Source organism: Elephas maximus, chromosome 13 (assembly GCF_024166365.1).
Source record: "Elephas maximus indicus isolate mEleMax1 chromosome 13, mEleMax1 primary haplotype, whole genome shotgun sequence".
Lineage (NCBI taxonomy): Eukaryota > Metazoa > Chordata > Mammalia > Proboscidea > Elephantidae > Elephas > Elephas maximus.
In genome coordinates this window covers 11,972,097-11,988,068 of record NC_064831.1, presented here as the reverse complement: position 1 = coordinate 11,988,068, position 15,972 = coordinate 11,972,097, and the positions used below count along the sequence as shown (strand labels likewise).

General features: G+C 35.8%; 1 protein-coding gene across 1 annotated transcript; it reads right to left on the bottom strand.

The window, feature by feature from the left end:
- Positions 1-13,347: 13,347 nt before the first annotated feature.
- Positions 13,348-14,296, bottom strand: LOC126057224 (olfactory receptor 14K1-like). The gene is given in 2 exon segments (XM_049852685.1): positions 13,348-13,920; positions 13,922-14,296. Coding segments are annotated over 2 exon segments (948 nt in total).
- Between the last annotated feature and the right edge of the window lie 1,676 nt (positions 14,297-15,972).

Genomic DNA, 15,972 nt, shown 5'->3' with positions numbered 1-15,972 from the left:
TGGGGTTGTTGTCGGAATGCACGTTCCAATCCAGTCAGTTGAGGTGGGGTCTGTGAGTCTGCATTTCACACAAACTTCCAGAAGATGTCCCGGGAGAGGGATCATACTCTGAGCAGCAATGATTTAGTATTCTTCTAATTTCTAAACAAAGAATCTACAGATCAGAGAAATGGCATTAGTTTTCCAAGATGTGCTTGGTTAGTTCATTGCTGTCTAGTCTATTCAGACTCATAGAGACCCAGTGGGACATAGCAGAGCTGCCCCAGAGGGATTCCAAGGCTTTAAGTCTTTACTGAAGCCAGCTGCCACTTCTGTCTTCCCTGGATTGGCTGGTGGGTTCGAAAAGCCCATTTTAATTATCAGCTGAAAGCTTACCCAGCTTAACCACTGTGCCACCAGGGCTCCCTTAGGTAGTGCAAGAACCTAGATCAATAGTTAATTATAAAGACAGAGAAAAAACATTTCAGCTGTCTTAACTTTGACTCTGAGGGGTGAGACAGTACAATAGGGAATGCAGAGAAAAATGATTCATGTCAATTAAACCACGTTTTTCACAAATTTCTTGGTTCTATTATTTTTTTATTATCTCCCAGTATTTGTGTCATTCTATCAAACAATATATGTATCAACTCTTTTCTAGCGCAAGTATCAGTATTCATTGTTAATATCCTTTAGCACTGCACATTTGTTCTTTTGATAAAAGATAGTCCAGGAGAGCCCATTTAAATGTCAACTTAAAATAACAGCAAACAATGGCCAACATCTAGTGAATGCCTATTTGCCAGTAACTATTCTGGGTTTTGGGGGGATTCTAAGCATTTGCATCTACTCTATAATGAATTTTTGTAAATCCTGCTAACTTAGCTTTGTTATCTTACTTGAATAACAGATAGAAAAACTGAAACACAAAGTCTGAAGACATTGTGCAAAGTGGAGCTGTGACTATTAATCACAAGGGTCAAACTCCAGAGAGACATTACTTTGAATATAACAATTGGCTATTTTCAGGGAAATTTTTTATACATCTCTGTGAAATCTAATTAGTAGGTTCAAGGAAATGATAATTTATATTCAAATATGAGTCACTGCTCAAAGTTATTTCCAATATCTACTGATACGAACAGCTTCTATTTTAAATCATAAGTTGTATGAATAAAATAATAAGATTTATCATATTCCATTTTCAAAGTTGAAAAATCAATTTGCAATGATGGTAAATAAGAGGATCAATAGAGTATTTATTATTATATTATGAGATGGTATTTTTCAAATTTTACTTTCAATTACTCTGTTGAATTTGTCAGATATCATGAACTCATCACATTTCCTTGACGTATGTGATAATCATGCCACATATTTTAATACATATGTACACTATTTTTTATTTGATTATTTTTAGTATTAGTTGTAAGATACTGTATATGGAACTCTATGCATACTTTTTAACAAGAGTTAGAGAAAAGCAGAAAGAGAAATAATTTGATTTACTATTTTTAAGTAAATTACCTTTCAGTTTTTCAAATTAATTAATGCTTGACCTATTTTATATAGAACATACTCAGTTTCTGACAATTTACTGAATAAGGACAATAACTAATTTTACTCTCTTCCATTTGGGGAGTGTTTGATTTTGAGTATATAAAATAACATGTCTTTTTTCATACAAACATGCAATATTTTACCAAAAGTAACTGGATGTAGATTGTTTTCAAGTTATAGCATATTTGAAGTATTGATTGCCTGTTTTTTTTTTTTTTTTATGAAGTAGTATGAATTTGTGATTACAGTTACCCATTGACCAATCTTTGGATAGCACATATCAAATGCATAATAACCCCCATTCACTCACCCAGTTGCAACTCTCTACCATAAATGCAAGTTCCATAGACTCTGTATTTTGATTCCACCTTTTTTCGCTTTTCTTCTTCCATGATGTTCTTCTTTTAAGAGTTTTTTGTTTCCATCCTTCCCTCTGACTCTATTTTTCTTTATCTTATTATTTTATTAATATTAACACTTATTACCCTTCAATTATCTCAACCTTCCACATTCTTTGAACGTTGTTCATAGTGTTCTGCTGTTCCCTTTTGTCTTGTCTCTCTGACTCTGTCCAGTCCTGGTTCTAACTTCTCTCCTGATGTCTTACATTTTCTTTGCCTCACACTTCCTCATAATGAGTTCCATAACAAGGACAATTTGCTATTAAATTATGGCTTAAATATTTATGGATCAGTCTTCTGGGAGAAGATAAAATATTATCTCTCTCTCTTGGATACTTAGGGCTAGTGCAAGGAGACATGACCTTATCGACAGATTTTTTTGTTAGATCTTTCTGAATAAGTGGTTTGAAAAACTTTCAATAAAATGATTTAAAGAACTAAATTGTAAAATTACTGGTACAGGAAAGGAGCATTTCCTTTGGGTTTTAAATATGTTAACCTCTTTTGTCTTGCCTAGAGCTCTTTAAAACTAAACAAGTGTAATCCAATAAACAAGTGAACTAAACAAAACATGATAATTTAATGAGAAATGATGGAACTGAAAATTAAAGGAAATGTATTTTCAAAATAAAAAAATTAAAAAAATTATAAACCTAGATGTCTATCAGACTAAAATAGCAGGCTGAGAGAAAAACAACTTTAAATGGAAATAATTTCTAACAAGGACCTGTTGCTATCGTAAAATATCATACAACTCCCTTCTTTGAGTAATCACTGCTTTATTGCTGCGATAAACTTTCTTCTTTAAAATTTTTAACTATTAGAAATTTTGCCATTTGAAATTATGTAAGTTAGAATGAAATATTCAACCCTTGCTGTTGTTATTGTTAGGTGTCATCAAGCCCCTTGCTAGGAGGCGCTATATCACTTCTAAAAAATATCACTTCTACACACCTCAATTTCTAACCCAGATGAAGAACTTTAGATAAGGAGTTCCTGTGAAAAAAAATTGCAGATGTATCTCTACTTTGTATTTCCTAAAGAAACCATCTTTCAGTCCAGTTTATAGTTCAGATCTGGTTTTGATCACTTTAACCATAGCCTTGCTTTCCTTTCAGGCTATCAGAATGCTCCTTTTATTAAATTTCACCTAAACGCCACCTTTCTGCAAAATCTATAGTCATTCTTTTACTTTGTTGGTTCCTCTGGTTTTCAGTCTCCTTTATTGAAGTGAGGTGATAAATCTGACTTTGTTGGACCAGTGCTCTGCCCTTAGTGGTCTTAGGCTGATTGGGCTGGGATAGAACAAAAGGAAGAGTGCAAACACATGCCAGAAATCATATACAGAATTTATTTTTAACTCTAATTCTTCATATGCACTCACTTGCAAGCTTACATATTGTGCTGCTCAATTAACTTTCATCTTCAAGCTATTTGTTGATAAGCATTCTTTTGATAACCACTGAGAACTAAACCACTGTACAATGAAATTTAAGGGATAGAAAAGAAATGAAAGTTTCTATCTCTCCTTTGTTTTTTCATATCTAACACATTTCGTTCATTTGTGAAATAATCTGAAAATATTTTATACAGTATCACCACTAATGCTTAATAAAAGTAGATATTTTTAATAACAGCCAAAAACATATGATAAAAATCAGAAATCAGATTGCAGATCGAATACTTCAAGTTTAAAGAGGATCTTCAAGTTGACAGAAGATATAAAGAAAGAGCTAAAAGGTATTTTAAGGAAAAAAGTGCTTTTAGAAAAATGAGGCAGTAGGTTATTATTTTTTACATATTCATTTATTATTTTTTGCCTTAGCGAATGATTCCAGTTGAAGAGCCATAGGTATAAGACTTTTAAAAAGTCTTGAAATCTAAGACTAAGGTATAATATTCAGATAATGAGTTTAATACATTAGTGAATAAGGTATCATGTGTGTACTTGACTAAAGCATGAAAAAGAAGGTATATGATACTTGTTTCTTAAATTTTTTTGTGTGTCATGTCTTTGAGATGTCCTATTCCTGAAATAGAGTTGAATTTTTAAAAATGAAATAAATTAAACCTTTAAACTAAAAACTGTTTATTGATATTGAAAAAAATTAAAAAAAAAAACAAAGTTTTATTTTATTTTTTTATATAGCTGTTTTGCAAGGTGATTTGGTACATGTATAGAAGCCTTCCCTCCATTGAGCAATGTTTGACTGTGATGGTTAAGTTTGTGTGTCATATTGGCTGGGCCACAATTCTCAGTGGTGAGGTAGTTATGATGTAGCTTTGCAGTCATAGATCAAGGTATTCGGCTCCATGATGAGATCTGATATAGTGTGATCACCTTTCTGATGGACAGTAGTGAAGGGAAATCCTCCCAATGAGAAGAACTTTGAGCAATGCACCTGATTATTCACTTTGCTTGGAAGGAGAAATGGCCAGATGTGCAATTGTATACTGTTTCATGGGCTGTGGCCAGTGGTTTGGCTGAATGGTCAGGGACTTGGAAGGAACATGATTGGAAAATTGGAGACAAAGAGGATATACCTCTCTGAATGGGCCAAAGAAGTAAAGATATTTGTGTCTTAAGCAAATATTTCACCAACAGATTTCTGTCCCTGCAAACCTATGTTTTGCAGGCCTAGAGGTATTAGTTCCAAAGGGAGGAATGCTCCCACCTGGAGACACATCACAGATTCCATTGAACTGGAAGTTAAGAATGCCACCTGGCTACATTGGGCTCCTTATGCCTCTGTGTCAATAAGCAAAGATGGAAGTTACCATATTGGCCGGTGTGATTGATCCTGATAACCAAGACGAAATCGGATTGGTACTACATAATGGAGGTAAAGAAGAGAATGTCTGGAATGCAGGAGATCCCTTAGGGCATCTCTTAGTGTTACCATAGCCTGTGATTAAAGTCAGTGGAAAACTATACCAACCCAATTCTGATATGACTACTAATGGCCCAGACCCTTCAGGTCACCCCCACCATGTAAAGAACCACAACCAGCTGAGGTGCTTGCTGAAGGCAAAGGGAATACAGACTGGGTGGTAGAAGAAAATAGTTCTAAATACCAGTTATGACCATGTGACCAGTTGCAGAAATGAGGGCTGTAATTATAATGAGTATTTCTTTATGTGCATCAAACATTTTTGTTTTCTTTACCTATAAAATATAAGATATAAACAGGGCTGGTGCATTTTTGGTTGTATGTCTGTTAGTTGTATCATGTTAGGCACAGGTATGAATTTATAAGTATCTTTATTCAGAGACTATGTATGCTTGAGGAGATGTGTACAGGTGCCAGGTTGACAAGGGGTGGACTGTGATGGTTAAGGTTATCTGTCAACTGGGCTGGGCCATGATTTTCAGGTATTTGGCAGTTATGATGTAGCTTGGCAGTCATATAATGATGTAATCACTTCCGTGATGAGATCTGATATAGTGTGATCACCTCCATGATGGGACCTACTGTGAGTAGCCAAATCAGCTGGGAAGGGCTTCATTGGGGGTGTGGCCTGCATCCAATGAGAGTGGATTTTCTGGTCAGGCTCCCTGGATTTTGCTAGCTCTGGATCCTTCAACTGGCTTTTGTTCATCTAACCTTCAGTTCTTGGGACTTGAACATGTAGCTTCACTTGTTTTGCTTCTCTAGAGAACCTGCCCTAAGGCACTGACAGTACCTAAGTTCTGGTACAATTGCTAACATTTTATGTACTGTAATTTATTCTTCATGGTTGTGTTCATGATAATTATCTATATGAAGAATGGCAGAAAAAAAATTTTTTTCTTTCAAGGCTTCCAAGAAGAACTGTATGAATGACTTACAAGGGGAAGAGGAGTGTGACACTTTGATCTCCCATCAGATGTTTGCATAATGACTATCACGGTGTCAGCTGAAGGGGACGTTGGCACTGAGATGTGTTGGGTGGCTGGGATGGTCTACAACTGTTCTCTCCACCTCCACATCAACCCCGAATGAGAAGGAATATATATATATATATATTATACCTACTAGTTTTCCATCACAATTTATTTTTGATATTTTTGCTTTACTCTAAGATGCATTCTACCAATCATCTATCAGTTTGTTGTAATGTGATGTCTTGTATGTTGCTGCGATGCTGAAAGCAATGCCATTGGTATTTTAAATTCCAGCAGGGTCACTGATGGTGGACTGGTTTCAGCATTTTCCAGTCAAATAAAGAATAGGAAGACAGTCCTGGTGATCTACTTCCAAAAATTCGGCATGAAAACAGTATGGATCACAACAGAACATTTTCTGACGATTGCTTTCTACACGTCCTCAGGAGGGCTCAACCACTAAAACAAGACATTCTGTTGGTGAAATAAAGACCCTACATGGATGAAGGAGATGATTGTGAGACTGGCACAGTACCCCAACAATCAACTCCAGCATGCTGGCCATGACTTGGAGTTGATTAGGCAGCAGCTTAAAAAAAAAAAAAAAAATTTTTTTATCTATCTCTAATTTTTTTTAATATACCTTAATTAAAAAAATAATAAAAATTTCAAAATCACAAAAAACTTGCAAAGATATCACGAAGAACTCTAAAAAAACTTTACCCCAATTCCTATTTTTAATTTTTAATACTGTGTCACAGTTTGAGCAACAAAAACAGAAAACTGCATATCGATATAGAGATTTTATCCAGCTTTTGTCCATATTTCATTTTAAATACATTTTTTAGAAGAGTTTTAGGCTTACAGGAAAATCGTGCAGAAAGTGCAGAAAATCCCCACATACGTCCACTTACTCCTGCACACGGTTTCCCCTATTAATAACCTTCTGCGTTAGTGTGGTGTATTTTTTTGTAATTGAACCATCAGTACTTATATACTGTTATTAAATAAAGTCCATAGTTTATATTAGGGTTCACTCTTCGTGTTATATTCAAGGCAATTTTTTGGCTGTCATGGACCTTCTCTAATTTCTTCAGCTTCACCTTGAACTTGCATATGAGCAGTCAATGCTCTGTTCCACGGTCAGCCCTTTGTCTTGCTCTGACTGATGATATTGAGCTTCTTCTCTTACCACAGATGTAGTTGATTTGTTTCCTATGTATTCCATCTGGTGAAATCCACACGTATAGTCACCAATTATATTGTTGAAAAAAGGTATTTGCAATGAAGAAGTCAAATTGTATCATGTGATCTCCCACATTGTTTCTATCACCAAGGCCATACTTTCCAACTACAGATTCTTCTTCTTTGTTTCTTTTATGTTACAATCACCAATAATTATCAACACATCTTGACTGCATATTTGATCAATTTCAGACTGTAGAAGTTGGTAAAAATCTTTAATTTCTTCATTTTTGGCCTTAGTGATTACTGTATAAATTTGAGTAATAATTGTATTAACTGGTCTTTCTTGTAGGCATATGGATATTATCCTATCACTGATAGTGCTGTACTTCAGGATAGATCTTGAAATGTTCGTTTTGATGACGAATGCAATGCCATTCCTCTTCAATTTGTCATTTCCAGAATAGTAGACCATATGATTGTCTGTTGAAAAATGGCCAATACCAGTTCATTTCAGCCCACTAATGCCTAGGATCTTTATGTACTCCATTTCACTTTTAACAACTTCCAATTTTCCTAGATTCATACTTTGTACATTCCACATTCCATCAGAATTTACAGACCATCTCAAGAATAGATTTGACGCTGTGATCACAAATGACCTAAGACCAGACGAATTCTGGAATCACATCAAGGAAATCATACATGAAGAAAGCAAGAGATCATTAAAAAATGGGAAAGTAGAAAAGACCAAAGTGGATGTCAGAAGAGACTCTGAAACTTGCTCTCAAATGGAGAGTAGCTAAAGGAAACAAAAGAAATGATGAAGTAAAAGAGTTGAACAGAAAATTTCAAAGGACAGCTCAAGAAGAGAAAGTGAAGTATTGTAATGAAATGTGCAAAGACCAAACAAAAGGGAAGAACACACTTAGCATTTCTCAAGCTGAAAGAATTGAAGAAAAAATTCAAGCCATGTGTTGCAATTTTGGAGGATTCTATGGAGAAAATATGGTATATTTTCTATCACCTCATATGCATGTGGAAACCCTCATGGTGTAGTGCCAAGGGCTACAGCTGCTAACCAAAAGGTCAGCAGTTCGAATCCACTAGGTGCTCCTTGGAAACCCAATTGGCAGCTCCACTCTATCCTATAGATTTGCTATGAGTTGGAAACGACCGTTTCTATGCAAGCGAAAGATGGACAATGAATAAAGAACACCAAAGAAGAATCGGCACCTTTGAATTATGGTGTTGGCAGAGAATATTGAATATACCACGGACTGCCAGAAGAATGAACAAATCTGTCTTGCAAGAAGTACAGCAAGAGTGCTCCTTGAAAGCCATGATGGCAAGACTCCTTCTCACATATTTTGGACACTTTATCAGGAGTGACCAGTCCCTGGAGAATGACACCATGCTTGGTTAAGTAGAGGGTCTTGGAAAAAGAGGAAGATCCTCAATGAAATGGATTGGCACAGTGGCTGCAACAATGGGCTCAAGCTAACAAAAATTGTGAGGATAGGGCAGGATCGGGCACTGTTTCATTCTTTTGTACATGAAGTTGCTGAGTCGGAACTGACTTGTGACACCTAACAACAACAACTTTACATTACACAGTTCTATAAGTTTTGCCAAATACATAATACCATGTATTTATCAAATTACAATATCATGCAGAATAATTTCACTGGCCTTTTACAATGTTCCATGATCCACCTATTGCTCTCTTTCTTTTTCACCTGTGAATCCCTGGCAACCATTGATCTTAATACTCTCTCTATATTTTTGCCTTTTCTGAAATGTCATAGAGATTGAATCATACAATATGTAGCTTTTTCATAAAGACTTCTGTCACTAAGTAATACGCATTTGAGATCTCTCTATGTCTTTTCATAAAAAGCCCTGGTGGCACAATGGTTAAGCACTCAGATGGTAACTGAAAGGTAGGAATTGATCAAATGGGAAGACATTCCATGTTGTGAGATAGCAAGTTTCATCCAGTTCTAAGTTAGATTGTTAATATAATACAATACCAATAAAAATTCAATGACCTTTTCTTGTTGAGCTGGACAAATAATCTTAAACATCACTTGGAAAAATACATATACAAGATTAGCTAGGAAAACACTGAACAGGAAGAGTTATGAGTGAGAACTTGCTCTACAAAATATTGAAAATAATTCAAAGACTATAATAAAACAGTGAACTATAGGTGCATGTGTAAAAGTAGAAGAAAAGGACAGAACAATGAAAGGAGTGAAGACAGTGGAATAGCATAGAAACTTAGGTCCTACTTCGTGTAGAAATCTAACATATGGTTCAGGTGGTATTGCAAATCGCTGTGGCAACAATAACCTTTGATGTGAATGGTGTTAGAACAACTCTATAGTCATTTTCCAAAAATAAAATTAGATCTATTGTGCATGCCACTTTCAAGAAGACAACAACAAATGAATCAGAGTTCTAGGTGTAAAAATTTAAATGATACAAATACTGCAATAAAAAAAAGGAAGAATTTCTCTATAAGCTAGGGAAAGACCTTCTGACCAAGACCCAAAATGCACATGCAATAGAAGAATAGTTTGATAAATCTGCCTACATAAAAATAAATGCGTGAGGAAAAATACCATAGGCGAAGTCAAAGACAAATATCAAGCCAAGAGAATGTATTTGCAACACGCATCACTCATAAATGGGCTAACATCTTTAATGGAAGCAGATCAGCAGACCTTTCTTCTGAGTCAGTGCTGAGTGGGTTTGAAGTGAAACCCTCTTGAGGCTAGTAATGGAGCGTAAATCACTGGCATCACCCAGTGAACTTTTAATTAAAGATCACACAAGTAAAATTCCAGATGATCAATCTATGTAAGTATATATACACGTGTGTATGTGTATTCAAAATTTTAGACGATATGTAAACATACTTGTGTGTGTATTTTCACACCTTTGGTTTCTGTTTTTATGCAGTGGATAATCTATTTCTGAAATTTAGTATACACAAGATAATGTGTATAATGATATATTCTGTGTTTTACTTTTTTCCTCCTGCAATGTGTGTCTGTAGAATCCTCATCAGAGATACACAGTGATTTACAATGTTCGCCAAAGGTGAAACATTTTATGAGCCAGAGCTTGGTTTTCCTGGTTTGATGTACAGCTGTCTGCATGCTATTAGCAGATTATCTAACCAGAGTTTAAATATGCTCTGAAAATTTGCATCAGCCTGCCTGAATTCCTCTGCAACGGCTTCGTTTTTGATGTGCAAAGGATACTTTTTACCTCTTCTCATGAAGGTGAAGGATGACCAGTACCAGGGTGGAAGTAACCGTGGTGAAATCAGTCCTTCACATACGTATAATTATTGTATCCTTGCAAATCTGTCTTAAAATTCTATTGAATAGGAGGAGAATTAAGAATAGGGTGCTTTTTTTCTTTATTACAATGGATTTTGAAATCATACACATAGAAAAGTAAAGGGATCCATTTTCTTGCACTATTCATTAAGCAAATAAAAACAGAGTTGCTGTATGACCATTTTTTTTTTTTTAATCAACACATAGGCTATTATCCAATATATTGCTGGAAGATGAGCCTCCGAGGTTGGAAGGCATTCAAAATGGACATGGCGTGAACAATGGACTCAAGCATACCAACCATTGTGAAGATGGCACAGGTGCAGAGTTTTGTTCTGTTGTGCGTGTGGTCACATAGAGCCAGAGTGACTCAATGGCAACTAACGACAAAATAGCCTGTACCTTGAATAATATGTTCCAGTTTCTTGCTTAAGAGTGTGGACTCAGGAGTCAAATTGTTTGGTCTGACCACGGGCTTTGCAAATTACTGGTTTTATTTTCTCATTCCTTTTTATTTATTTGACCCTTTTGGATATTCGTTCTCTCTGGCTACATTTCTATCTCCCCTTTTCTTCAAATTCAAACAAGTGAAATAATGCTTTATATTTACAGTCATCACTTAAATCATATTTCAATCACTCTCCAATGTAAAAATAAAGCTAATAATCTGTTACACTTACAGCTATTGGGGCTATTTTAAGGAAAAATGCACATAAGTTCTTACAGGGATGTCTAGCACATAATTACTTGTGGTTGCTATTATTGTTAATAATAGTTCTTACGTATGACACCAGAGCCCTGGTGGCACAGTGGTTAAGAGCTCAGGCTGCTAACCAAAAGGTCGGCAGTTCGAATCCACCAGCTGCTTGGACACCCTGGTGGGCGTAGTGGTTAAGTGCTACGGCTGCTAACCAGAGGGTCAGCGGGTCGAATCCGCCAGGCGCTCCTTGGAAACTCTATGGGGCAGTTCTACTCTAACCTATAGGGTCGCAATGAGTCGAAATCAACTTGACTGCACTGCATTTGGTATGTATGACAGTCTCTAAAAAACCATGTGGTGCACATCAAAAGTCAACAAAATTGGCATATATGTATTTATTCCAGATCAGGATTGTCCTATAGGAATACATGCAAGATACATACACATGTAATCTGAAATTTTTGTAACTACATTAACAAAAATTTAAAAGAAACAATATGAAATTATTTTAATAATATATTTTAACTCAGTGTATATAAAACATATTTTAAATAATAAATATTTCTAAACAATTATTATTGAGAAATTTTGCACTTTTTTTAATAAAAATTCTTAGAAACCCATTTAGAGAAACTCATTGTAAGCACTTAACTTTCATTGGAAGCACCTAACTTGTCTTTAGATTTCATGAAGTTGTCAGTTAAAAAGTATATTCACAGAGCCAAGTTGTTCCAAACATACTTTAAAATTTCCAATACCTGAACCGAGTATCAGTTTTTAAATTAAGATTAGTCACTACCTTTATCATACTATTAACGTTTACAGTCCTCAGTGGCCACAGGTGTTTAGTGGCACTGTTTTTGCCAGCACAGTTGTAGATAGCTCTAGTCTTACAATTTACTTCTAATTGTAGAATTTCAACCCGTAATTAAGTAAACTACTTTTATTCTCAAATAAGTGTTTTCTGAGAGCTTACGGTTTTATGCTCTCTTGGTGTGTTTTTCCATGTCCTTTCTGCTTGTATATTTTGACGTTATGATGTAGCAAATCATTATTTCGATAAATACGTTTTCTAATTTGTAAAATATAATCAAAAATACTTGCAGTCTTCTTAATTATCTATTTGCATTGTCATAGTGCTCATCCTCTGAAACGCAGTCAATGTCATTTGAAGATCACTTTTCTTGAATAAGCAGTCAAATGACTAGAATTAGACATTTTATTCAATTATCTGCTGGTGGAGTCTTTTAAATGAAAACTTTAATATGTTAAATCATATTGTAAAATGCCGAACCCAGTCTTCACTCAGTAACATATATGTATGTTATGATATATGTATATATAGTCACATATCTAAGATATAAAGAGGTAAAGCATATTGGATGCTTTTTTATGTGTGTATGTAGATATAGTCACATATCTAGGATACAAAGAGATAAAAAAGCTTATTGGATGTCACATGGTTAAAGATAGCATTTGAAATAAAATAATAAATAAGCCTGTTTTACACCACAGCTATATTTGCTTCTTTAGGGTATTGTGAATATTATATGATGTTAACAGCCTGGGATAAGTAGAACGTGGGATTTATCACAATGTGAGAAGCAGTACTAGAGGACACTTTCAGAAATTCCAATGAATTATAAAAACAAGTAACTCAGTGTCAGGGATCAACACATTAGATGAAAGGAAGTTTCGATAAAGGGGCAAAATATCTGTGTTCAAAAATATGATTTACATCAAAAGAAATGTAGATGCAAAACCATTTTCAGAATGGGTGATCAGTTGTTGTAATTGTATAATTTTCATCCTCAAACATATATTAGTCAAGTAAGTGAAGCTTGTGATAAAATTAACAGTACATTTTTTAAAAAATGCAAAATTATGTTAATCAAAATTAACAAATAGAGAAATTCAGAAGCTATGAAGAGAGCTGAATCAATAAAATTAACAGATGGAAAAATCTAGGATATTAAAGCATTAACTAAATAAAGAGAATGCTAGGGAAGATGAAAGTTTTGGACAAACCAGAAACACATACAAACCTCATGTATGGGGAACTTAGAATAAGAGTCAAAATCACCAATAGGAAATGGGCATAATAGGAAAAACTTCATAATTTCTGTACAAATAAGAAACGTAAAGTGCAGGATTATAGGAAAAGACTTACTTTCTGTTAAAACTGATAACCTGAGATTATCATCAACAAGGATCCATGATATATTGATCTCTAAACAGAAACAGTTGCAAACAGATAGTGACAGAATAAGAAAGGTGATTTTACTTCCTAACTTCCACTTTTGTTCACCTTTCCATTACTCAGGTGTTCCTAACATTCCATAAGACTTTACCTAAAGCTGATTTAATGTTCTTGTTCCTCAGACAGTAGATAATCGGGTTCAAGGTTGGTGGCACCACAGAATAGAACATAGACACCAGGAGGTCTAGGAGAGAAGGTACATCAGAGACTGGCTTTAAATAAGCAACAGCACCCGTTACAAGGAACGCACTCACCACAATGAGATGAGGCAGGCAGGTGGAAAAGGCCTTTGATTGATTCTGTCTGGAAGGAATTATTAACACAGTGGAGAAAATATACACATATGAGACCACAATGCAAACTAAACATGAAAATGCATAACAGATCCCAATGGACACGCTGACGTTAATGGTGGCATGTTCTTCAGAACAAGTGAGCTGCAGGAGTGCAGGAACATCACAGAAGAACCGATGGATCTTGTTGGTGCCACAGAAATTGGGAGAGAATGTCCCAGCTGAATACAAGATTCCCAAGGCCCCGCCGTTGAACCAGGACACAGCCATCATCTGAACACAGGCCCTCTTGCCCATGACAGCCTCATAGTGCAGAGGGAGGACGGCAAATGGCAACATAGCAGTCGTAGGACATTGCAGTGAGAATGCCGATCTCTGACCCTGCCAAGAGCACCACCAAGAAGAGCTGCAACACACACCCCAGGAAAGAGATGGAGTCAGTGAAGGTGATGGAGTTGAGGATGGATTTGGGCACGGTGGCAGAAATGAGACACAGATCTAAGAAGGACAAATGCCTGAGGAAAAAGTACATTGGAGTGTGGAGGCGTTGGTCAAGAATTGTGAGGAGCATGATGAGAACATTTTCCATTGTGGCCACTAGGTAGATCAGTGAGAAGAATGCAGCATGTAGCCTCAAGAGCATCCAACTTTCAGTGAATCTCATGAGCAAGAATTCCATGATTAGTGTATGATTGGTCATGTTTTGAAATTATAAGCCACCTGTTAAGTAAAGCAAATAAAGTTATATTACTATGTTATTATTATTTATTAATTATTTAAGGTCCTTAGATGATGCAAAAGAGTCCTTGGATGGCAAAAATGATTAAGTGCTCAACTCCTACCCCAAAGATTGGCATTTTTAACCCACACAGAGGCACCTTGGAAGACAAGCCTAGTGGTCTGCTTCCAAAAGGTCACAGCCTTAGAAACTCCATAAAGCAGTTCTACTCTGCACAAATGGAGTCGTTATGAGAAGGAATTGACAGCAACTAACAATAGGTAGCACAAACAATTTGAGCTTTACTGCCAACCTAATGGTTGACTATTGGAACCCATCCAGCAATACCACAGGAGAAAAGGCCAGCAATCTGCTTCCACTATGATTACAAAAAGAAAACGCTATGCAGCAGTTCTACTCTACAACAGGTTGGGTCTCCATGAGCCAGAATCAACTTGATGGCAACTAACAACAAAAACATTAATTACTTGGTCTAGACAAAAAAGTTTAAAAGTACCAAGATAGTCATATTTTTAGTCTTCTCAGGTATAAAACAACTATGGGTATAATAGTCCAATTTACTTAGCCTTAAATTAATGTGAAAGAAGAAAGGAACTCTACTCCCTTCTCTAATTACTTAAATTGATCTCTAAGTAAGTTTATTTCTATTGTTGGCTATGTAATTACAATCGTAATAAGGTGTAACTTTTGTATGTATGAATATTAGCCTCCTTGATGCAAGTTTTGGTGAGTTAGAAGTCATGGATGGATTTTCTGCTTGCTGCACAGTGCAACTTTTAAATTAGTCGCTTATGAGGAGATACTGTAATTGATTGTCCACTCTGTCATGGTAGGATATTAAGGTTACTTCCCATTTTTTCTGTAAATATACGAACACTTTGGTAAAAATTTCATTATAGCGTGGTTTTTGCCCCTTCTGTGTAGTTATCTAGTATAACACATACCACTCATTGCCATCAAGTTGATTCCAACACATAGTCATCCTGTAAGATAGAGTAGAACCGCCCCATAGGGTTTCCAAGACTGTAATCATTACGGAAGCAAACTACCACATCTTTCTCTCTCAGAGCAACCATTGGGTTCAAACTACTGGCCTTTCTGTTAGCAGCTGAGTGCTTTAACCACTGCACTACCAGGGATCCTTAGATACCTAGATATCTAGTATAGTACACACACGCACATACACAATTAGAAAGCTAATCTAGTTATTTGACAAAGTAGTTTTCAAATGTACTGTGCCATTTTTCATGAAGAGAGCAAAACCTGAGACTACAAGCCAGATTTTTAACATAATATTCTAGGTATGATTTAATTAACTGTGAGAACAAAGAAATATAGGTGGGGACTGGACTTCATCTGAGGAGAGAGGCCGAGTATCCTCCTAACTTAAAGACTCACAGATCAGATCAACTCAGGTCATTGTTGTTGTTGTTAGGTGCCATCGAGATGGCTCCAACTCATAGTGACCCTATATACAACAGAACAAAACACTACCTGGTCCTGCACCATTCTCACAATCATTGTTACAGCCACTGTGTCAATTCATCTCGTTAAGGATCTTCCCTTTTTTTGCTGATCCTCTACTTTACCAACCATGATGTCCTTCTCCAGGGACTGGTCCCTCCTCATAGCACGTC